The sequence below is a fragment of the Arachis stenosperma genome, chromosome 2 (genome assembly GCF_014773155.1).
Source record: "Arachis stenosperma cultivar V10309 chromosome 2, arast.V10309.gnm1.PFL2, whole genome shotgun sequence".
In the NCBI taxonomy this organism is placed as follows: Eukaryota; Viridiplantae; Streptophyta; class Magnoliopsida; order Fabales; family Fabaceae; genus Arachis; species Arachis stenosperma.
This window is the reverse complement of record NC_080378.1, coordinates 113,998,102-114,023,278: the sequence shown is the minus strand read 5'-3', so window position 1 is coordinate 114,023,278 and position 25,177 is coordinate 113,998,102. Positions and strand designations below refer to the sequence as shown.

The 25,177-nt window shown below is 28.8% G+C and overlaps 3 protein-coding genes and 1 pseudogene across 6 annotated transcripts; 2 read left to right on the top strand and 2 right to left on the bottom strand.

Annotated features, from left to right (window-relative positions):
• Window positions 1-1,500: 1,500 nt before the first annotated feature.
• On the top strand, window positions 1,501-4,105 carry LOC130962306 (cytochrome P450 76T24-like). Its single transcript, XM_057888516.1, has 2 exons — window positions 1,501-2,403; window positions 3,289-4,105. The coding sequence occupies exons 1-2, from the start codon at window positions 1,501-1,503 to the stop codon at window positions 3,901-3,903; spliced, it is 1,518 nt and encodes a 505-aa protein (XP_057744499.1). The 3' UTR covers window positions 3,904-4,105.
• A 3,944-nt stretch (window positions 4,106-8,049) lies between these two features.
• Window positions 8,050-11,561, bottom strand: LOC130963483 (cytochrome P450 76T24-like). Its single transcript, XM_057889593.1, has 3 exons — window positions 11,169-11,561; window positions 9,872-10,435; window positions 8,050-8,664 (listed from the first exon to the last, which is right to left on the bottom strand). The coding sequence occupies exons 1-3, from the start codon at window positions 11,559-11,561 to the stop codon at window positions 8,050-8,052; spliced, it is 1,572 nt and encodes a 523-aa protein (XP_057745576.1).
• Window positions 11,562-13,878: 2,317 nt separating this feature from the next.
• LOC130963482 (cytochrome P450 76T24-like) lies at window positions 13,879-15,382 on the top strand (annotated as a pseudogene).
• Window positions 15,383-18,444: 3,062 nt separating this feature from the next.
• LOC130960433 (putative disease resistance RPP13-like protein 1) lies at window positions 18,445-24,271 on the bottom strand. Of its 4 annotated transcripts, XR_009079102.1 has the most exons (4): window positions 20,004-24,271; window positions 19,648-19,827; window positions 19,317-19,459; window positions 18,447-19,234 (listed from the first exon to the last, which is right to left on the bottom strand). XR_009079102.1 is itself a non-coding variant. In XM_057885827.1 (2 exons), exon 1 carries the CDS (start codon window positions 23,633-23,635, stop codon window positions 20,021-20,023), a length of 3,615 nt encoding a protein of 1,204 aa, XP_057741810.1. In that variant the 5' UTR covers window positions 23,636-24,271; the 3' UTR covers window positions 18,445-19,827; window positions 20,004-20,020. The 4 variants fall into 4 exon arrangements, 1 of the variants encoding a protein (XP_057741810.1); XR_009079100.1 differs by having other exon boundaries at window positions 18,446-19,234; window positions 19,317-19,827; XR_009079101.1 differs by having other exon boundaries at window positions 18,446-19,459.
• Between the last annotated feature and the right edge of the window lie 906 nt (window positions 24,272-25,177).

Sequence of the window (25,177 nt, the reverse complement as noted above, 5' to 3'; positions counted from 1 at the left end):
TTTTAACTCTACCCTATTCAACTTTATCTGCAAGAGAATCAATTTTTTTAAAACAAATATAAAATTCAATTATTTAATATTTCATACATATTAATAAAATAGAAAAAAAACTAAATTTAATATGGTCATAATTTACCTTTTAACTGTCATATATTTTTTAATTTATCTTTTTTGTATTTCTCTTTTTCTTCATGCTAATTCTATCGATATTTCATTTTTTAGAACTATTATTTTTTAGTTTGTTTAATTTTTTTTTTGACATTTAAGTCTTGTTGTTAATCAAACAATTAAAATTAAAAATAATAAAATCTAAAAAGATTTAATATAAAATTATAAATAAAATGATTATTAAATTTTTAATAAAATTAAAATAATACAAATAAAAATACATATTTTATATATTTTTTAATTTTAAATTCTTACCACATTACTATTTAAATAAAAAATATACTAAAATAATAATTTAAATAATTAATTTAGTAGTTATTTTTAATTTTTACAAAAATAAAGTCATTATTACTCTTAAATTCGCACCTAACTTTATCCAAAAATAAACCCATATCGCGTTCTACTTTATTCACAGCAGATCAAATAAGCAACTCTATTTAATGGGATTAAATATTTACGGATACGGTAGATATTGTCAATCTAGTAAGATTAGTTATTTTAAATTTTTAAGAATTATAAGCCAAATTCTATATATGGAATTGATCAGAATTTTTCCTCAGTGAAAGACAAAAAAGAAAAGAATCGCGTTATATAATTGAAAGGGATATTACATATATATGCGTTTTATATGTGTTTTTATTTAGTAATTTTATTTTATAATTTCATAAAGAAAAATGAAATAATTAAAAATAATAAAATTGTATTTTTTTACAAAATTTTAAAAATAAAAAAATTAAAAAGAAAAACAAAAAATAAAAATGTAGAACCCTAAAAAAATTGTGGTTTGAGCGATGGTCATTCATGATCAATCCACTATATATTAAGTGCTGACCAAAATAATATCAATCTATCTTTAAGTCTGATCTGTTTCTATTTTTATTTTTCCATTTTTATAAGTATTGTATTTTTCATACCACAAGCTGGATAAATATCATGTATCGAGGTGGCCTTCAGCGTGCCATATTTTTGCTTTTGCCAAACACTAGTCGCTACACGCAACCTGCCTTGACATTAGAGCTTGTTTGTTTTAAATTTCAACTTCTTTAATTTTATCACTAAGTCACATTTTTTACTCAGAAAAAAAAAAATCAGTATTTTTTATATATTTAGATAAAATTTTAAAACTAATAATAAGAATTTCAAAGATGAGGATATTTCAACTTTTCAGAAGTTAAACATATATTAATAATTTTTATAATAAAAAAATTAATTTTCAAATTTTTTTCCCAAAAAAAAAGAGATATATATAAAAACATATCTAAACACACACTATATATAATTAGACTAGCTAAGCAAGTGAAAAACATATCTAAACACTCATCATCATAAGCCATGGACTATCTATCTCTTCTTCTTTTAGCTTCCTTTGTGTGGATTAGCATTCAAATTCTCATATCCAAAAGATTATTAGGTATCAAAACACCAAGATCACTTAAACTTCCACCAGGGCCTAACCCTTTTCCAATCATAGGAAACATCTTAGAATTGAGTAACCAACCTCACCAAGCACTTGCTAAGCTTTCTCAAACCTATGGACCAATCATGACTCTTAAGCTTGGTAACATAACAACCATAGTTATTTCCTCTCCACAATTAGCCAAAGAAGTACTCCATAAAAATGACCTAATTTTTTCTTATAGAACGGTTCCGGATACTCTTAAAGTACTTGACCACCACATACATTCAGTGGGATGGATGCAACCTTCACCTCTATGGAGGACACTTAGAAAAGTTTGCGCTACCAAAGTTTTTTCTTCGCAACAACTTGACTCCACACAAATTATTCGTCAAAGAAAATTAAAAGAATTGGCGGATTTTGTGAAGGAAAAAAGTGAAAAAGGTGAAATTTTGGATATCAATGAGGCTATTTTTATAACCGTACTTAATTCCATGTCAAGCACTTTGTTTTCCATGAATTTGGTTAATTTTGGTGGTTCTAAGTCTCAAGAATTCAAGGAAATAGTTTGTGGTATAACTGAAGAAGCTGCAAAGCCTAATGTTGTGGATTTCTTTCCAATCTTGAGGATATTTGATCCACAAGGTGCACGTGCTAGAATGACCAAACATTTTAGGAAGATAATTAACATATTTGATGGTATTGTTGAAGAAAGATTGCGATTAAGGGCTCTAGAAATGGACACCAAGGAATACAAAGATGTGTTAGATTATTTGCTTGAAGTGATGTTGGAGGAAAATTCTCAAATAAGTCGCATCCATGTATTGCATTTACTTTTGGTAAGTATCTTGTACTACAAAACTATATCTTTCAATTTAACTAAGATTTGGTTACAATACTTTGTTAAGGAAGTAAAGAGTGGTAAAATTTTATCCAAAAAATAATCTTTTAATATTTATAATTATAAACTAATATATTATATTACTTTAAAAAGTTTTATGTTTGATAACAAATACTATTAGAATACTTATCAACAATCCTATTATTTATATATTACTCTTCTTTTTTACTCATTCTTAAATATTCTTTGCTAAATAATTAAAAAGCATTTTTTTGTTAATTGAACATATCTTAGTTCTTTATTTATTATATATTTTATAATAATAGTTCAGATTTAGAATTTAAAGTTTAAAATTTATGATTTAATATTTATAATTTTTTATTTTTGTTTTTTTATCTTTAATAGAAAGTTAATTTTTTATGGAGAGCATTATCATTCAACATCACTTTTTGTTTTAGAATTCTAAACAAGTAGATAAATTAAATTAAATTAAACATATTACCTATCAAACACATTTACGAAATTATATCCCATTTGACTATGAAATTTTACCGATGAGTTTGATGTATCCAATTATTATATAAATATATAAATTAAAAATTAGATAATAATTCAGAAATTACAATAGATAATAAAAAATAGAAGATAATTTTTTTTCTATCAAAATCCTTATTTTCAACCAAAATATTACGACAATTATTTACTTTATTATTTTTATTGTAAAATGTTCTTTTTCCATGTCCACTATTTCTATTCTTGAATCAGAGCTCATCTGTGAAAATTTTCACTCTTTTTACCATGCAATAAAAACTTTTTTTGAGGTAATCAAAACATTTTCCTTCAATTTGTTAGTAATTTTGATATATCATTATATTTGTGTTAGGATCTATTTGTAGCTGGACTAGACACAACATCGATTACCATAGAATGGGCAATGGCAGAATTACTACGCAACCCAGAAAAAATGCAAAAATTGAAAGAAGAGCTTGAACATGTTCTTGGCAAGGATGAAAAACAAATTGAAGAATCACATATCTCAAATCTTCCTTTCTTAGGAGCTGTGGTGAAGGAAACTTTACGCTTTCATACACCAATCCCATTCCTATTGCCACACAAGTCACAAGAGGATGTTGAACTATGTGGCTTCACTGTGCCTAAAAATGCACAAGTTTGGGTTAATGTATGGGCTATGGGGAGAGATTCAGGTATTTGGACAAACCCTAATGAATTCATGCCTGAAAGGTTTTTGGAGAGTAAGATTGACTTTAAAGGTCAAGATTTTGAGTTAATTCCCTTTGGGGCTGGAAGAAGAATTTGTCCTGGATTACCATTGGCTTATAGGACTATACACATAGTGTTGGGTACTCTTGTTCATGGCTATGATTGGAAGTTAGTTAATGGGCAAAAGGCAAAGGACCTAGATATGTCTGAAAATTTTGGGCTTACCTTGCATAAAGCTCAATCTCTCCAAGCTATTCCCATAAAAACACAGCATTGAAGAGGTGATATATATCTGACAAAAAAAAAAGATTATATATATGCATCAGAGACTTTAGCTTAGTGATAAATCTTGGTACCTCTTATGGTACTGCATCTGGGTTTAAATTTTAGCTGAGACTAAGTAATGGATGGAAACTCTTAAAATGTTGCGTGAGAATGTATAGTGTGTGTATAAGTTTGTGATAATATAATACCTAATATTAAGGACTTTTCAATTTATTTGATGTATACAAATTTTGATATATATTACTATTTTGTAAAAAAAGACAGTAATATTAATATATGAATTCGTCTTTATTGGCCAGAAAATAAAAAATATAGAGTCATCGTTAATAGTATATTATTTTTTAGAAAATTCTTTATTTTTTATTTTTTTCTAAAGGAATTAGTATTCGCTTAATATATAAAATGTAGCAAATTTTCACTTGTTTGCTGTACAAGTCAAGATATATGTCTTTCTGTTAGACAAATCAAAGTGCATGGCTTAATTTATTATAATCTATTTGTGCTTCATTTACTATATAATATACATCATTTTTAAGTATATGAAATAAAATAAGTACATAAATTAGAAACGACTTTTTTTAAGTTCTCATGTTAACTGTTGTATATTAGCTGTACTATTGTATCTTTATTAAGTTCTCATGTTAACTGTTGTATATTAGCTGTACTATTGCATTTTTATTAGATGGCTTAATAATTAGAGATGTAGAGTTGGGAATAAATTCTCTTAATTTTTTTAATAATTAAAAAAATAAAATATGATCTTTTATTATTAATTTTATAAGTGAAGTCAAGAAAAAATATTGAAGAGTTAAAAATTATATTTTATTTTTTTAATTTTTTTTAATAATTAAAAGAATTCATTTTCATATAGAATTTAATTATTCTTAGGTATTTAAATTGAATTCTCTCTTCTCAAAAGACGCAAGTCATCTATTACGTGGCTTAGTTAGTTTGGCACCAAAAGTAGTTAGCTGACTAGATGGTTAGTTTCAAATAGTGAATTTATTACACAGTTAAGCTTAGTTAGATTATTATTGGTAAGAACTAAAAAGATATTTATTGCAAGTATTAGAGATATAATAACTCATATCTCTTTTTATTCGTTTAAATTTGAGTAAAGTATTGTTTTTGTCTCTAATATTTATGACAAATTTTAGTTATTTGTGTCTCTCTAACGTTTAAATTGTTTTGTTTGTATTTCTAACAATCAAAGTGATTCAATGTTATTCTGCTGTTAATTATACATCATAAATTTTAATTTAAATTAGTTGAAATTTTAAAAATATCTTCTTAAATTTAGAATACAAATATTTAGGTTAAAATCGATGATCCACTCTGGATAATAACTCATTAAAAATTGAAATTAATCCCGGTAACATTTATATAATTTACTTTTTTAGGGACATAATTGAACCTAAAAACAAATTTTAGGTACAATATTAAAATCGAATACATTCAAGTAAGACCTAATTGAGAATGAATACATCCAAGTGAGAATAATTGAAAAATACAATCTAATCTATTAGTATAATTGACGACAGGATAACATTGAATCATTTTTATATAAACGTAAGGAATACAAATAGAATGATTTAAATGTTAGGAATACAAATAAAACTTACTCCAAACGTTAAAAACAAAAACGATACTTAACTCATTTAAGTTGTTAGAAGGAGTGGTATCATAACATAATATAACAATTTTTGCGATTGAAAAATCTAAAATTCGATTTGAACATATTAGAGATATAATCATTTAGATATCTTATTTTATCAACTAAGTTGTGATCAGTGTGATTCGTTCTTAGCTGTAAACCTCATTTTCATTGAGGAAGAAAACAGGAAAAACTTGAACAACTTTCTTCCCTTTTCTTCTCTCCTTCAATTTGATTCTCTTCTGTTTTTTTTTTAATATCATTCTCTGAACTTACACTTCTTTACTATCAAATGTTAATCTTGAAAATTGATTTAACGTAAGAATGTACAATAATAAATCAATCGTCATGCCTTATATATGTATATTATAAAAAATTGATTTTTGTATACATGCTACATGCTATATCAAAAAATTAGTTCATCATTACAAGATACAGCAGTAGAACTTAGTTCAGACAAGAGGTGGCCATGACCTTCCCAAATTTTTTATAAAAAAATTAGTAACATTTTTTTAAAAGATAAAAAATAATTCAATTAGCTTAAATACTTTACTATGACTTAAAGTACCCAATAAATTCAATAAGCAACACTCTCTCTACCTTTAAGTTCAAATATAAAAAATTAGATATTTTTTATTTATTTAATTTAATTTTTTATATAATAAAAAAATAGAATATTCAATAAATATTAATATTATTATATTTATATAAATTGATAAAAAAATTTAATAAATATTATAAATTAAAATTTGTCCTTCTAACTTCTTCTTTACATATTTTACAAGATATATATTCAAATTTTTATATAAAATAATAATAAAAATTCAAAGAATTGATGCATTTTTTAAGAGGAATGCTAATATTTAAGAAAGAGAACATATAACTTTTACAATATCAATAGCTGTAGATAGTTCTTCTACTTTAATGAATCACGAATAAAGTGAGATACAACCTTCAAAAGTTCAAAAAGTTACATTTGATGAGTTTGACCTTAATTTTTTGGAACGAGACCCTAAAAAAGACTTTAAATTTGACAATATCACTCAAATCAGAGACATGAGGTTAGACGAACTTATCTTAAATGGGGTCTATATCAAAAATATTTTGACAATTATCTTCTATCTGGTTCCAATATTTTGTTTCAAATTCCGCCACTGAAGATACATACATAAATTTAAAAATACACCTGTTGGTGAGTGATTTGTAAAGTGCACAAAACTACTGTTGACAAACAAAATGAATGGTTTTTGGGTAATTTTTGTATTAGTGGTTTGATGAGTTGAATATTGATGTATTTAAATTTCTATGTCGGTTATAAAAAATAAATAAATAGAAAATTTAACTAAATCAAATCAAGTTAGGGTTCATTTTTTTTGATATTGCAGGAGTGTGTGAGTTGTGTTTAGTTATGGTGTATACAGGTATGGGATAGAATTTTCTAAATAATGACAAGAAGAAATTGGACTGTACGAATTTTTTGTTAGAAAATTCGTTGACTAATCGGACCGTTCGATTAGTTTTTTTGGTTTCTTAAAATGAAAACGGATCCTCCGTTTATACTTTTTGTTTTTTTTTTGTTTTTTTTTTTAATGAGAACGAACCTCCGTTTACACTTTTTGTTTTTTTTTTGTTTTTTCTTAAAATGAAAACGGATTCTCTGAGTTTTATTAAAAAATATATTTTTTGTAGATACCTTTTAATCGGACCGTCTGAATTTTTTACTCTAAATTTTTCGGTCTAATTTTAACCCCTCTGATATCACATAAAAAAAAAAGTATTCCCATTTTCTATAACATTGTATCACCTCCACACTCTCCTCTACCTCTATATTAAAAATACGCTAGCTCTATTATCTCCAAGTGGACTCCAAAAAAAAAAAGTGGCGCAAAAAAAAGGTGTAAAACAAAATTGGGGAGAAGCAAGAGAAAATCTCCCAAAGTTTAGAAGCCAAGAATAATTGAAAGGACGATGATTGCTCAAGCTATAAATTAAAGGCACCTCTGGTTCATAGAAATGAAACTATAATTATTATAACATAGAAATTAATTAAGGATAATCATACTGTCACTCAGTCACTATGTATAAAAATATATATTTGATATTTTAAAAAAATATTATACTTCTTCAAATAAATTTATTTAATTATTTATCTATTATATATAAATTTAATAATTCTAATGACATATTAATATACACATATATAGTAATTAATTCAATAATTAATTTTTAGTGTACATCAAATTCTTTTATAATATATAATGCTTGCTCTAAAATACATAAATCCCAACTCATTTTTTTTTGTTATGATTTTTTTTTTTAATTTACCATTATGAAATTTTAGTCGAATATTTAACGATCATGGTAGTTACTAGTTTGGCATATATCAAAATTAATCATTAATATAAAATATATTCAAATACATAAAATATATGTTAAAAATAAATTGTTAATTTTAGTATACAAATAATATTTTTAAATATTTATTTAACTAACAACTAAACTCTGAGAGAGGACTCGAAGAGGTTGGGTCTTATGTAAAGTAAACCCAAAAGTATAGTTCATGTCCATGTCTTGTGGCTTCATTTCATCAGCTAACTTCCAATGAAAGTGATACAAAAGAGATGCCAATATGAAATGTATGGACCTCAATGCAAAAGGCAATCCAGGACAAATTCTTCTACCAGCACCAAATGGGATATACTCAAAATTTTTGCCCTTAAAATCAATATCACTTTCCAAGAATCTCTCAGGTTCAAATGAATTAGGGTTAGCCCAAATGCTTGAATCTCTTCCCATTGACCACACATTAACTAGGATCTGTGCATTTTTGGAAACTGTGAAGCCACCTAACTCTACATAATCAATTGCCTTGTGGGGTATGAGAAATGGTGCTGGTGGATGAAGCCTCAAAGTTTCTTTCACAATTGCATTAAGGTATGGCAGCTTTGAGATATTAGACTCTTCAATTTTTCCATTTTTGCCAAGTGCTTGATGAAGTTCCGCCCTAACTTTAAACATTTTTTCTGGATTATGTAACAACTCAGCCATTGCCCATTCTAGTGTGCTTGATGTTGTGTCTATTCCCGCCATAAATAAATCCTGAATTAATATTATTAAAGAATAAATTTCACAATAGATTTGATAGCAAGGACTCAAATAACAAGTGAATATTGAACTAAAGACCTCTCATTAAATGTAAAAAAATTTTAGCCATTAAAAAAGATTATTAATTAATAATTTAATATATTTTTTTTTTACTTAAAAATAAGTTCTATTTTAGATTTTTATCAAGTTATATAACAATATTGCATATTTTTTTATAACTCGTAGGTAGGATCGAATACCCGCAGATTAAAAAGAGTAAGGTTAGGGTTAGAATATTCTCAATCCGTAAGTAAAATAGAGTTGAATTTATATAAAAATCTCAACCCTCATGTAGGATTAGAGTTGGATCCAAACCCTAACCATTATCATTCCTAGTTGATAGACAATGACAAATATTTAGTGGCGCTTTATATAGGCACTACTATATACTGGAGTTATATATTTGTCAAACCAAACATTCAAATATATTTAACTAAGACTTAAATATGTTTCCAATTTTATTAATATAGATCATTTTCATTTTTTTAGTAGCCTATCTAAAATTATATATTGTGTTGGTCTTTAGTCTCTATTGGCTCTTTTAATTTTTTTTCTTTACCTATCATTATACTTTTTTATCATTATAGAATATGTTTTAATTGTAATTCTATTTTTTTTCAAACACTTACATGTCTAATCTAAAGGGTAAAAGGTTGTTTGTTTAGACCTTCATATTTTCAAATACATTTTCTCTCTCACATGCGTACAAATGAAGGAAAATAATTGATAACCAATAATATAAATTCAATGCTTAAACTTTAAACTTTAAACTTTTAGAGATATAATTTCTCTCACGAATGCATATTTTTTTTTATCAGTTTAAATTTTTGAGATGAATAATATCATAATATAGTATTAAAATTCTGTCAAAAAAATATAGAATTTGATCATGGTGAATTCTAAAAGGAAAAAAATAATATAAGACAAATAAAAAAAAAGCCTATTAAAAAAATCAAACAAACTTAAAAAAACTCTTACTTGAGAAGAGTGTTAGAGATATAATTATTCATGTTACCTTCTTTTATCAAATTAAACTTTTAGGATAAGTGGTTTCGTAACACAAATCAACCAATAAAATTGAGGTATGTCAAATTCATGATTATTCTAAAGAATTTGAAAATATTGATTTTTGATAAGGAAAAAGATGAGTGAAAATAATTACCACGAATAAATATATAACATCATTGAGGTTTAATTCAGAACTCTCTTGCTTGATAAGATCCAGAAAAGAATCCAACACATCATTGCATTCATTAAAATTCATTCTTGACTCATCACTTGATGAATGCATTCTTTCTTCAATAACACTGTTAAGGAACTCTAGCATCTTTTCAAAATTAATTTTGGTACTTGAACGTGTGCCTTGTGGATCAAGTAACCGGAGGAAAGGGAGAAAATCTGAAACACTAGGCCTTCCAGTTTCTTTGGTTAGACCAATCATTATCTCCTTAAACTCATGAAACTTATTATTATCAAAATAATTATAATGAGCCAAATCCATGGAAAGAAGAGTGTTTGACATGGAATTTATGATTGTTGTAAAGATAGCCTCACCAATATCAAAAGCTTCACCTTTGATGCAACATTCATGAACATAATTTAGCAAGTCTTGAACCTTTCTCCTGCGGATGTGTTGTGTAGAGTCTAGTTGCTGAGGGGAGAATATTTTTGTGGCACAAGCTCTTCTAAGGGTTCTCCACTTAGCTGCTGAAGCTGGCATCCATACCTGTTGAATTTTAATTTAGGGTCATCGGAGAATAAAGAATACAAAGTGGTGACGTAATAATGCGAGTGATGTAAGCCTGTAACAAACTGCTAAAAAATTAGATATTAGTCATCTTATATTTTGTCGTTAAAAGATTTTAGCAGTATTTATATAATTACCAATAAAGATTTTTTTTAATAGTCGCAAAAAATATATAATTATTATTATGACATATAATAATGATAATAATAAATATATCATTATTATAAAAATAAAAATTAAATAAAATATATATTGACGATTATGTTATTGTCATTATTAATTTGTTACTAAAAATAATTTTTAGGTTTAATTATTCTGTTAGTCTTATAGTTTTGTGAAATTTTCAATTAGGTCCTTATACTTTTTTTTTTAATTGGATTCCTGCACAAAATTTTCTTAGTAGTAATTGGCTTAATTTTATAGGGACCCAACTAAAAAAAAAAAATTGGTATAAGGACCTAAATAAAAGAAAAAAAAAGTGTAGGGACCCAATTTAAAAAAAAAATTGGTACAAGGACTTAATTAAAAGGAAAAAAAGTATAGGGACCTAATTGAAAATTTTGTGAAACTATAGAGACCAACAGAGTAATTAAACATAATTTTTATTATGGTGATTTAGAATTAAAAAAATATTAGCTGACATTAATTAAAAAAATTAACTTTCTAATTGAAATTAACAAAATAATATCTCTAGCTTGCAATTAATTAATACCAATGAAGTTTTGGAGAAGTCCTCAAGTGATTGTGACCATGTTGTAATAACTGGGAGCTTCCTACCGGACAAAAGTGCATCATTTTTATGGAGTGCTTCTTTGGCTATTTGTGGAGAAGAAATGACAATGGTGGTTATACTAGCCAACTTGAGAGTCATTATAGGTCCATAAGTTTTAGAAAGATGAGTGATTGCCTCAAGAGGGTTATTGGTGCCAAAAAGCTTCAAAATGTTTCCAATGATAGGGTAGGGGTGAGGACCCGGTGGAAGTGGAAGCTTGGAATAGTAAGTTTTAGAACTTTGGATCCCATTATAGAATGATGATATGAAAAGGAACAAAGGAATTATTGCCGAAACAAAAGATATGATGAATAATATTATTAGTATTTCCATTTGGCTAGTTGGTTAGACTCCACACAGGTCGAACACTCACTTCAATATTTATATATACAATCTTACTAAGCTATAATATCCGGATACTGATATAGATATGGAATATGACACGATACGATACGAAATATATAGATATACGAATTTTAAAATTTTATAAGAAGAAATCCAGTATATATATAAAATATAAAATATTTTTAAATAAATTACAATAAATAATTTTTAATATTTTATTGATATTAAAATATAAAATAATTTTTTAATCTTTTTTAGTGTCTTCTTTTAATTATATAAAAGTATTTAAAATATTTTTATTTTAATAAATAATAATATATATTATTTTTAAACTCATTTCAAGAATACATGTTAACAATAAGGCTTAATACGCTGATATATATGTAATGGTATTTAAGTGTATTTAAATGTGTTCGAATAATATTTTTTTATTTTTTATTATTAAGACACGGTTAGACACGACAAACACACGTATCGGACAAATGTCAATAAGTTTCGTATTCAAAATGTATCTAACATATAAACACAGTAACTCAATGAAGTGTCCATATTTTATAGTTACTAAGGAACCAATATCTATCTTTTGACGAATCAGAGCTATTCAAATTTCATCTATTGATGTATATAATAGAGCTCCATTTATTTTTTGTGATATATATATATATATATATATATATATATATATTTGATATTTGATCTAAGGATCAGATCAAACTTAAACACATAAAAGTACGATAGATTAATAGATCTAATCTGATCTAATGAAATTAGTGTAATTGAATCAAGATTTTGATCCTATTTAATTTGATTCGATCTATATACAATCTTATTTTTAATAATTTGATAGTTACTTATTAATTAAATTGTTCTTATCTCATATAAATATTAATTAGGGACTAAAGGTATCTATTCCCATTAAGCAAATTAATGAATTATTATACAGAAAAAAAAGAATGAATAACAAATTATATAGGTTTTACAATTTTTTTAAATAAAATATGATTTTAAATATACCCATTCTCTATATCTTATTATTATTATGTTAATATATAAAATAATTCTAAATTAGTATGAAATTTTGTAGGAATGATTTATAAAATATAAATACTAAAAAACAATATAAAAATAAAAAATTATTTAATAATATAAACAAGATAATGTCAATAAATACCTTATGGACATAAGTTTATTAATTTTTTCAAGTTCGAGATAGAGAGATGCGTGCAGTATAAGCCAAATCGAGATTTGCTATTTTTTTTGTTCACTAAAAATCGAACTCTTGTGTTTTTGGACATAGAATTTTAGTATCATATTATGAAATTATTCATCCCAAAAATTTAAGTTAATAAGAGAAGGTAGCACTAATAGTTATATCTTTAAAACGCTTTATATAATTGAAAGTGATATGTCATAGATATGTGTTTTAAACGTGTTTTCATTTAGTAATTTAATTTTAGAATTTTATAAAAAAAATCAAAAAAATCGTAAAACTAATAAAATTATATTTTTAGTTTATTTTTTTCTTACAAAATTTTTAAAATAATTGTGGCTTGTTTCCACTTTATATTACTTGTCGACCAAAATAATATCCATCTATCTTGTTAAGTCTGATATCTTTCTATTTTTATAATTATTGTATTTTTCGGACCACAACGCACAAGCTGGATAAATATCATGTATCGAGGAGCGTGCCGTAGATAAAACCATATCATATGAGTGTTAATAATTTTTTGTCCTCACTATTCTCCCTACAAATTATATTATATAGTTTTTTATATATATATTAGTTACTCATCACTATAACGTATAATAGACACGATGGTCAGTAACATTTAAGAAATATTACTAAATTACGATGAGAAAATTAATAACTCTTAGTGATACATATTATACAAAAATATTGCTAAAATATTTTAAAACATTTTTAAATATATCTCTAAAGAATAAGTATTGATTTGGTTCTTAAAATTTAGGATCAAAATTAAATTCGTCACTAATATTATTTTTTTATTTATTTTAAATATTTTATTTAGTATTAAAATCGTTCTTTTTAATAAAATTTTTAATTTTATTATTAAATTACTCCTATTTAATAAAAAAAATTATAAAAAAATGTAAGAAGGAGAGAGAAAGAAAAAGGAAAAAAGGACGCGAAAATGGAGGAAAAAGAAAAATGAAAAAGAAAGAAGGAGAAGAGAGAAAAGAGAGGGGATGGCGAAACTTAGAGCCGTTCTCGCCGTCACTAATTTATAGTATTTTTATTAAAATATCTTATATCTTATTTTATTTACAGTATAAACGAAATATGTGTAGTATTATTTTGTTTACGGTATTAATTCGCAATCTTTCTTCAACAATACCATCAAATGTATTCATCATCTTCCTAAAATGTTTGGTCATTCTAGCACGTGCACCTTGTGGATCAAATATCCTCAAACTTGGAAAGAAATCCACAACATTAGGCGGCTTTGCAGCTTCTTCAGCAATACACTAATTATTTCCTTGAATTCTGAGACTTCGAGCCACCAAAATTAACTAAATTCATGGAAAACAAAGTATTTGGCATAGAATTAAGAAGTAAAAATTTATTGTCTTAGGATCTCTTTGTGCCTGGATTAGACACAACATCAGTTACTATAGAATGGTCAATTGCAGAATTACCACGCAACCCAAAAAAATTGCAAAAAGGGTTGGATTTCTCCTTAAACTCTCTTTATTAAGTAATTAAAAAGTGTTATTTTTTTGTTAATTAAATAAATCTTAGTTATCTATTTATTATATTTTAAATCAATTGTTTAGATTCAGGATTTAAAATTTAGAATTTAAAATTTTAGATTTAATATTTATGATTTAAGATTTAGAGTGTTTTATTTTTTTTTAACTTTAATAGCAAGTTAATTTTCAAAAAATATTGCAATTCTTATTTTCTTTGGAAGGCAATAACATTCACCCTCACTCTTGTTTTATTTCAAAATTCTAAACAAGTAGATAATTAAATTTAACATGATACACATAAACTCATTTACAAATTTATATCCCATTTGACCCACGAAAATTTGGTGTATAAAAATTATGCATAAAATAGAGTTCATCTATGAAAAAATTCACTCTTTTATAGTCTTTTTACCATGCAATTTTTTTAGGTATTCAAAACATTTTTTTTCAATTTGTTAGTAGTTTTGATATATCATTGTATTTTACAAATTGATTGTGTTAGGATCTCTTTGTGGCTGGCTTAGACACAACTTCAGTTACCATAGAATGGTAAATGGCAAAATTACTATGCAACCTAGAAAAATTGCAACTGAAAGAAGAGCTTGAACTTGACCTTGGCAAGGATGAACCACAAATTGAAGAATCACATATATCAAATCTTCCTTTCCTAGGAGCTGTGGTGAAGGAAACTTTTCGATTTCATACGCCAATCTCATTACTAGTGCCCCACAAGTCACAAGAGGATGTTGAACTATGTGGCTTCAATGTGCCTAAAAATGCACAAGTGGTTTGGATTAATGTATGGGCTATGGGGAGAGATTCAAATTTGGACAAAACCCTAATGAGTTTATGCTTGAAATATTCTTGGAGAGTAAGATTGACTTTGAGTTAATTACTTTTGGGGCCGGAAGAAGAATCTGTCCTATGGGACTATGGGACTATACTACATAGTGTTGGGCACTCTTGTTCATGGCTATGATTGGAAGTTAGTTAATGGGCAAAAGGCAAAGGACCTAGATATGTCTGAAAATTTTGGGCTTACCTTGCATAAAGCCCAATCTCTTCAAGCTATTCCCGTAAAAACACAGCATTGAAGGTGATATATATGCCTGGTTCAGGGAAAAAAAAAAAGTGATATGTATTCAAGGTGGTCATCATCATGTATGCTTTGCAACAAGTGCATCTGTGTCACTTGGTTAGACTAAGTGGTGGATGAAATTCTTAAATATTGTGTGTATGAGTATAGTGTGGATGAATTTATATTGTGTAGGATTGACAATTCATTTGACAAAAAAAATGTGATATATATTATTTGTTAAAAAAAAAAAGGGTAATATATATCTAACAAAATAAAAAGATTATATATATGCTGCAGAGGCTTTAGCTTAGTAATAAATTTTGGAATCTTAAGCTAAGTAGTGGATATAACGCTTTTGATTTTTCGTATGGGAGAGAGAAACATGTATAATAATATGGTGTGAAGAGAGATGTTTTATTTGGTTATTGGATGACACAAATAGGAGGCACAGATTTATCTGTATTGTTTTGTTTTTTAAATAAATAATCACAAATCGGACGGTCCGATTTGTGATTTCGAGAATAAAAAAATTTTAATGTTAAAATCGAACCGTCTGATTTTTATTTTAACAAATAACAAAATAAAAAATATAAATCGAATCCTTCGATTTGGAATTTTTTTTTTTTCAAACAAATCAGACCCTTCGATTTGTAATTTATTTTTTTATAAAATAAATCGGACTGTCCGATTTGAATAAAACACCATATAAAAAAATACTTAATTTTCTAATAACAATATATTACACATATATTTAATCAATATAAAAAAAAAATTAGCCTGAGTGTAAACTCTTAAAATGTTGCATGTGAGTGTGTAGTATGTATAAGTTTCCGATGTTATAATGCCTAAAAAATTAAGAATTGTTCGATCTATTTAACCAAAAAAAAATGATATATATTAATATTCTGCGAAAAAAAAGTGATATTAATAGAATATTATTTTTTAAAAAATTCTGTATTTTTTTTTAAAGTGAATTAGTATTCACTTAATATATAAAATGTGTGGCAAATTTTCACTTGTTTGCTGTACAGGTCAAGATATATGTCTTTTCTGTTAGATAAATTAAAGTGCATGGCTAATTTGTAATTCATTTACTATATTATACATAATTTTTTAGTATATAAAATAAAATAAGTACATAAATCAGAAATAATATATTCTTAATATATAAAAGTAAATGAATAAGTTTATTCACATTATTTTTAAGACATCTTTTTTTTTTACTAATGCCATGTCATCAATATTATTTATTTGGCAAAATTTTAGAATCAATCACTCAATTTTTACTAAATCAACTATTATTTTTAAATCTGTAAAAAATAAAATATACAAAAAAATACAAGTAATAGAAATATATGCAAATTTGTAAAAGTATCTAACCAAATTTGTAACCTACATGAATCTATATCCCTATTTTATTATATTTTACCATTATAAACAATACAATAAATTTATAACCCCAATAATTAATTTATTAATTTCTATAAATAACTCATTAAATATAATAAACATCAAATGTCATAATAATATATTAATCATAATAAATTTTACGTTACAAATATTCAAATTCCATACTATTTGAACTACTTATATAAGGCTCTTATTACTATTTTTTCAAATAACATCAACTTTAGCACAAGAAATTTATTTTCGCACTACACAACATCTCAAACTTACTCAATAAAGCATCATTTTTTGGACAATATCACCAAACACACGGACAATTAGTTTATTAAAGTTCGCGTGGTTCGTCTATGAAAAATATTAACACCCACAAATGAAGAAAAATCTCTTTGTTTAAAAATGATTATATTAGATGAAAAGGTACAAAACAAATATATTTATTATATTTTTAAATTGAATTTACGAAAAATACTTTAATTATTTTTGCTTTTTATACTTTTTATATTATTTTATAATACTTTATATATAATTGTATTTTAATATGGTTAAAATTATACTTTTTAACTGATTATTAACTATGATTTACTAACACAGCAGTGAACATCTCTTCTTGTAATTGTGAAGAGAAATATGATGAGCAAGTTCAAACATTTGTTATAAGAAGGAAGAGTCTATACTATAAAAAATTTAAAAATAGAAGATACAAATGATTTGTATAGACCAATTAAAGGTACAATAAAGCAAACTTTTTACTCACAACTGTTGTGAAAGAAATTAAAGATTCAATTTTGAACATTTTCCAACACTATTTTGAATTTGCATCACTTGAGACATTGTCTGACAGAGTGGGTCAAAAAAAAATATTAACAGGTAATTTCACTTTATACTATTTCAATTATTCTTATTAAAAATAACTTATTCAAAAAAAAATTCTACACATTTTTGTTCTTTTTATTGTAGATGTCTTGAAAAATTGCATGCACATCAAGAGATTAAGGAGAAAGAAAACTATACAAATTTAAGACACATCTTCGCAAGAAGAACATAAATACAAAGATGGAACAAATAACACAATAAAAAATACATACAACTCAACAATTCATAAAGAACATGTTTTCACAAGAATCTACGATAGAAAGAAAAAAAAGCAACAATTCTAACAATAAGCAATAAAAAATAAGGAGGACGACCGCTACATAAGAAGACTAAGTCCATCAACCAAAATAAATGCAAAAATTAAACCACCAAATAAAAATGTTACTTTGTATAACTCCAACATCTAATGTATTACAAATTATTTTAAACAAAACATCTTTAAAATTTAACTTTAATTTACATATATTTAATTTAATTCTACAAAACATAACCATTTTTAATATTTATTACATACTATCATTAATTTACTGTCTGCGCATCGCGAGCCATTCTAGTTTGGATAAAATTTATGTACATGGATGATTTTTGTAGAATTTAACTTGGAAGGTTTACTAATTGATTCTTTTCTCTTTCTTTCTTGGTTCCTTTTACATTGATGGATAAAAAGAAGAAACTAATTATATAAAACTCATTGCTATTATCTCTCTGATGTTTAATTGACTGATTTTTTTTAATAAAGAATAGTATCACTTTTTTTCAGTTATACCTTGCAAAAGCAAGCATTTGGTGAGATAATAGATTTACAATATATAGTATATAGTATTAGGTTGTCAATACAATAATGCATCAAATGTTAAGTTTGTTGACTTTGATTATATAATCAGGCCTCATCATATTTACTTATATGTACAATTAAGCCTCATGGTGGTGCCTTGTGGACCAAACTATGACATACTTATTTCCTACTAGTGTTCCAGTGCATAAAAGAGAACAGAGAACATGGCCAAATATGCTGCAATTAAACCACCATAAGAAGTGATTGTTCATTCTTGTTAACCATTTACATTACTTGCTTCATTTTGATAGAAATACACAATAAATAGAGTTTACTCATGCTGTGTTACAATAACAACTTAAGTTGAAAATATACATCTTTCCATCTTTTACATTTTTTCCCCCGCAAAGTAGCCCCTCAACCAAGGCCTCTCCCGCATAGCCATCAAGGCCTTGGTCAAGGACCAGCCTCTATCCCTCTTCAGCATTGCCATCAAGGAATAAGACTGGGGCCTAAAACATCTATTATTGAAATCTGAATACTATGTCCAATATAACTAAGTTAGCCCTTTCCATCTTACACTTAATCACACATTACTTACTGACATATGAAGTACTCAAACGAAAGGATAGAGCACAAATTATACACCACAATCAGTGAGTGAAGAACATTTGTAATTCAAACTCGGATCAAATGTAGATCTCAGTGACCATAATATCAGGTTTCTTAATGGCATGCTAACCACTTCTTTGGAAGGAGCCACGACGAGACTCCTATTCTCCAGGAGAGTTTCCATTTGGCTCCACAGGAAAGCTATATGAGAATGTAAACCATGCATGTAAGGAATGGAATGACACAGTAAGAGCAATAACAGCAGTGATGAGTTAGAATATACCTTTACTCTGAATCTTTGATCCAGTAAGAAAGTTATTTTTGTGGAGACTGGATGAGCTTAAGTGTAAATTTATGTAAAATTTGTTTTAGATAAATCAATGATCTTGCATGAACTTTCCTTGGGTGGAAAATCATCATTTGAGGCTGAAAGAAATAGCATACTTCAACCAATATAAAAGATTTAAAGTCTTTGCAATTACTACTAGTGTCATTTTCTTTTCGAGGAATCCGTCAACAATAAAACAAAAGAAAAGAGAACAAAATATTAAATTGAAATAATATATGATATTTTGCTGCATAGTTCATGGCATGCATATTCAAAAGGAAGATACCTCTGAACAGCATTGTAGCTGAATATTCAAAAGGAATTTCCGAATCAAGCATGGAAGAAGCACCCAATTTCATCATCTCCCAACTCCATGCAATGATTGAATACTTTTGATGCATCAAAAGCAAAACTTTTATCTTGTTGGGTCCATGGATACGCTGTATGAGAATGCATAAAACGTTACCTGTGTTGGTGAGGAATGATACAAGACATTAATAAGAATGAAGAGTAAGAATATTGTAACACAGAAGAAGAATGAAAACTAGTAAGTCACTTTATATGCAGCGTATAAATCTTAGTGCAAAAAACAAATGTATTTGGGCAATAGAGAACAACGTGGTGAGAGAGATAAACAGTTACCAGTTGAAGTTGTTGGATTACCAAATCCATCTGTAATCAACTTGAATGCCAGGGATGTGGGAAACTTTATCCCAAACCTGTGGGTCCTTCATCTCACACCTTTTACCCAACAAAGGACTTTCACGTATGATGAGTTGTATTAGAGAGGCAGGCAGGTTTTCTCCGTCAATGTTCTCCAACTTGGGACATTTAGAAATGTCTAAATGTTGGAGGGAGGTGAGGTGGGCAAGTCCCTTGCATTCCAACGTCTCCACACTTTGAATGCTTCTCAGTTCCAGAGACTCAAGGGAGGCAGGCAACCAACCTTCCTTTGGGATGCACTTCACACTCTCACATTCACCCCAAATACAAAGACGAGTAAGCCCGTGAAATTGGGAATTCATGAATGCTGCACTGCTCACTAGTTTCTCACTGTAGCTGATGTTAAGAGCTTTCAGGCTACAATGTGGATCCCCATCCCCTGTAGGAGACAATTCAATCTCTGGGCATTCCAGTATTGTGAGATCCTCTAGCTGAGGTGCTGCCATCCATAGTGTCGACATGGACTTCAAAATCCCACAATGCTCGATCCACAAATAACTGAGAGATGAAAGAGAGAGTGACACCACAATAGACTCCATCTTTTCACAGTCTATGATAGCAACATCGTTGAGATTCGGAAAGGCATCCAACAACGAGAAGGATGTAAGTGAATTACAGCTGTTCTGTATTGATAGTTCCTGCAGCGAGTGATGTTGCCCATCCATTTGGAATTCTAATTCTCTGCAACCCGCGATCCTCAACTTCTGTAAAGATGTGGGAATACGACTCACAGGAAACCATATGTGGGAGGAACAACCTGACATGCACAAAGACGTCAGGCAAGTCAGTTGCTTGTGCGTTATGGCCTCTACCACCGACTCCACTAGATGCTTTCCTGCAATTGAAAGAGTGGTAATGGCAGGAGCCCTTGGAAGACAACAACTCAGCTCAACGCAATTCAGAATCTGAAGTGATTGCAAAGATGGAAGTTGATTTGGCAAATCTCCTCTCAACATGAGACAGTCAAATATGGTAAGCTCCCTAAGTCGAGGAAATGCATTCAACTCCAGTGAACGCCACTCCTTCCAGCACCACATTGACTTAAACGAAAGAGTTTCAAGCTTTGCAAATGAAGTCTCCAAACAAGATTCATTGTTCTGGTGAAAGTAAAACTCAGCACCCACACTTTCCAGACTTGCAAAATCTGAAATTGATAGGTGCTTCAAAGAGGGCAACTGTCCAAGTGAAGGAAGCATACAGCAACTCCTGCAACCATCCAGTGTTATTGTGGTGATATTGTGGTAGGAAGAATGTCCCACCCAATCTGGAAATCTTGTACCCCTGTAACCCTTTATCTGTAGCTCTTTCAAATTAGTGTGAGGTCGTAACTTGTCAAGTATATCTCTTTCCATTTGGGAATCAACTGTATTCTCCTCTTCATTCGACGACCAAGTTAATGTTATAGAATCAATGCCATCCTTATCTGACATTCTTGCCTCCAAAGCTTCACTGCTGTTCACCACATTCTCCAATTTGTCAATGGAAATTGATTGGTGTAGATTTGCAAGTGCTCCCAATTCTGTGATCTTGTTCTCTTCTCGCTTCCCAACAACATAGTCGCTTAAAAACTGCAAATTTTTCAACTTGCTCATGCCTTTCGGCATCTCATGCAAACCAGTTTCTCTAATATCAAGATGCCGCAAATTTACAAGGTCTTTCATGCCAACAGGTAGCATTTTCAGATTACTACAGGAATACAACTTCAGGGTCTGCAAGTTGTACAGGTTACCCAATGACTCTGGCAATGTCACAATGTCGGTGTAAGAGAGATCCAAGTAACGCAAATGAATCAACTCACCTATTGAATCGGATAGTGACTCAAGAGGAAACCATTTGAACGACAAAGCTCTCAGGTACTTCAACTGTGACAACAAGATACAAGGTGCGTTTTCCATGTTGAATGGGATCCAAGACTGCAAATTGATTTCAAGAAATGTCCTTGTATGTTTTACTCTGTCACAAACTCCCAACAGTTTTGATATTGGATAATTGCCTTTGGCATTATGTGATAAATGACGAGTTTTAATATCAGCCTCAACTGCATTCTGGAGCTCTTCCGCTCTAAAATAGAATTCTCCAGCAAACATCATTGCCAAATCATGCATGAGATCATGCATCCCAAATTTATTTTTCTCAATACTGTGAGGTAGCAAAAATGATCTGGCAACTAATTCATTGAAATATTCATCACCAAGTTCTTCTAAAGTGTTTTTCCCAACTGGTTGTAAAAAATTCTCACCCATCCATAACAAGATGAGCTCATCTTTGTCAAATTCATAATCCTTCGGATACAGCGAGCAATAAACAAAGCACTCTTTCAGACATGAAGGAAGATAATAATAACTAATTCTTAAAGCCGGAACAACTTTTATCTTGTCATTGGAGAATTTCCATACCTTACTCTTCAATATATGATTCCAATACTCGGCATCAGAATTTCCACGCAATAAACCTCCGAGGGCTTGAGCTGCCAAGGGCAATCCATCACACTTCTTTACAATATCTTTGCCGACTTTTTTCAGATTTGGATTTTCTATGGAGTCAGTGGAAAGGCGTGCATGTTTTGAAAGCACTAACCAACAATCTTCATCAGACAATAAACTTAGTTCATGAGGCAAAAGAGTTTGCACCACAGAAGCCACTTTTTTACTTCTAGTGGTTATGAGAATTTTACTCCCCTTAACCCCATTCTGAAAAGGTTTTAGAAGCCTATTCCAGTCTTCATAATCCTCATTCCATGCGTCATCCAAGACAACAAAGAATTTCCGTCTTGACAATCTTTCCTTTAATTCATGTTGAAGTAAATTTAAATCTTTCAAGTTACAGGGACCAGAAGTTATTGCCTCAATTATAGTCTTGGTGACCTTAATAACATCAAATTCTTCAGACACACAAACCCAACCTCGAAAGTCGAAATTCTCTTTCACTTTATCGTCATTGTAAATCAATTGGGCCAAGGTAGTCTTTCCTATTCCGCCCATGCCCACAATGGGAAGCACAGATATTTCACCATCACTAGTGTCATCATCATCCAACAACAATTTCACTATGGCTTCCTTGTCTTTTTCCCTGCCATATATACTGGATCTTTCAACTAAAGATGTAGTGATCCTCCATGACATGTTCTCCTTAGGAATCTCTCTAAGACCAAGAGTGTCTTTTTGCTTCACAATAGACTCTATCCTCTCAATTATTTCTTCCATCCTGTTTGCTATCTTCCTATCTTGCAAATTGAGATAAAGAGAGAAGATAGTACCTGGATGCTTCTTAGTGGCAGCTTTGGTGAAGACTTCATCCAGCAAGTCATCAGCAACATACATGGCATCTTTGAGACTATCGAGCCAGTCCTTGACAGCTCTCTCCTTGATCTGCTTCTGCTCAGCATCAATGAGAAAGGCTTGAACAGCATAAAGATTGGTCTTCAACCTTTCAAGCAGCTTCTGGGTAAGCTTCTTCCCTTTGATCCAGTTGGCAACTTCAGGTGAGGACATCCTGTTAAAAATAACACTAAAAGTGGAAGACAGAACAGCTCCACCAAGTGCTGCAGCCATGTTTCTCAAGATCAAGTGATAAGATGAGAAAAAAAAACTGAGAAAGGCAAAAGGAAACGGATTTAGTTTGCAATAAATTCAGTCAATGTCAACAAGAGTAACGAAACATTTGCAGGTAGTTAGTGAAGTATATTGTGGTATGCTGATATTAACCTGAAGATCATTGGTCTTCAAGGCAAGTGGTTATAAAATAATTCATAGAAATTTCCCTCTTGTTGGACAAAGGATGTTGCCGATGATTATTTTTTAATATAAGAGCTTGACTTCACCTACTCCGAAGACACAATCTTCCAAGTCCACTACTATATCTTAATCTAATCTATTTTTATTCTGAGGGTGTTTCCTTCTCATTTCTTTCTATTTTTCAGTACTCTGTCCAAGAAAAACGAGCAGTGGAAACTTTTGAACAACTTTACTCGCCAATAAGTGTGCCCATTTATCTATCTCAGACCTTTATTTAAACAGTGCAATGCAAGTTTAATTGCTTAAGTTTATACTAAACTTGATGTTAGATAAAAGAGATATATGTGTGTTAGTAACAAGTTCAGACAGTTAATAGTGTGTTGCAATTTATGTTATTTGATACCAGTAAATTGGCAGCAAAATTTATATGCATTTTTTTATCATTAGGAAAACTTTCACTCTTCAATCTTCATTCTTTCAGCTTCCTTAGTTTCTCATATTCTTTAGTTCTACTTCTTGCTAATTTATCTCAAAATTTCTTGTTATTATTAAATTTAACCCTTTTTTTAATAGTAGATAACAAACACCGATGACAAGAAGGTCAAGCTAGGACAAAAGGTACGAAACAATGCAAGTACTGTAAAGTATGTCAGACAAAGTAAAAGAGTATTCAAATATAGTGCTTAGTCATGTTGTGTCTCATGAACAAAAAATGTTGACATTCATGCCTAACAAAATAAAAAAGAATGACTATAAAGTATAAATAATAAGCAATGACTTGGAAGAGGAAAATGTACAAGTGCCTTGGTGCACTGGCAAACTATAATATGAAATAGAGGATGAAATCTAGTGCATGACGCATTTTTCACAGAGCTACTTATTTTCCTAATGATTCTTTCTCTGTTTCAGATAAAATAAAACAATTCATGGAATTTTAGTTATCTTATTAAACATAAGAACTTGACTTCACCTACTCCTATAAAAAATGGTCCATATCCAATAGGATGCTCCTGCAGGAAGTTTTTCTTCACATTTCCTTCAGTCTTTTTTATGCTCAGTTTAAAGATTTCGAAAATAAGTGTTGGAGACTTCCATCAATGTTAACCACCAATAGTTATTCCCATTTTATTCATCTGTGCACTAAACTTGATCCTAGAGACATATATCTGCTTGTTAGTGATGAGTTGAGACAATTAGTAGTGAGTTACTCTTCTATCTTGCATGTTGCATACTGATCTTGCAAAATTAAGGAATTTAAAGATGAAATTTAGGTGCTTTTTGATATTTCAAAATACTCTTGACATCATACACTTATTTTTATTTTTAATCTTACAATGAAATTTACACACTCCATTCTGT

Coding starts and splice junctions, on each gene's coding strand:
- LOC130963483 (XM_057889593.1), bottom strand. CDS start 11,561: ATGGAAATACTAATAATATTATTCATCATATCTTTTGTTTCGGCAATA. Junction 10,436..11,168: donor ACTTCTCCAAAACTTCATTG/GTATTAATTAAT, acceptor AAAATTCAACAG/GTATGGATGCCAGCTTCAGC. Junction 8,665..9,871: donor ATGTTATATATTTATTCGTG/GTAATTATTTTC, acceptor ATATTAATTCAG/GATTTATTTATGGCGGGAAT.
- LOC130962306 (XM_057888516.1), top strand. CDS start 1,501: ATGGACTATCTATCTCTTCTTCTTTTAGCTTCCTTTGTGTGGATTAGC. Junction 2,404..3,288: donor ATGTATTGCATTTACTTTTG/GTAAGTATCTTG, acceptor TATTTGTGTTAG/GATCTATTTGTAGCTGGACT.
- LOC130960433 (XM_057885827.1), bottom strand. CDS start 23,635: ATGGCTGCAGCACTTGGTGGAGCTGTTCTGTCTTCCACTTTTAGTGTT.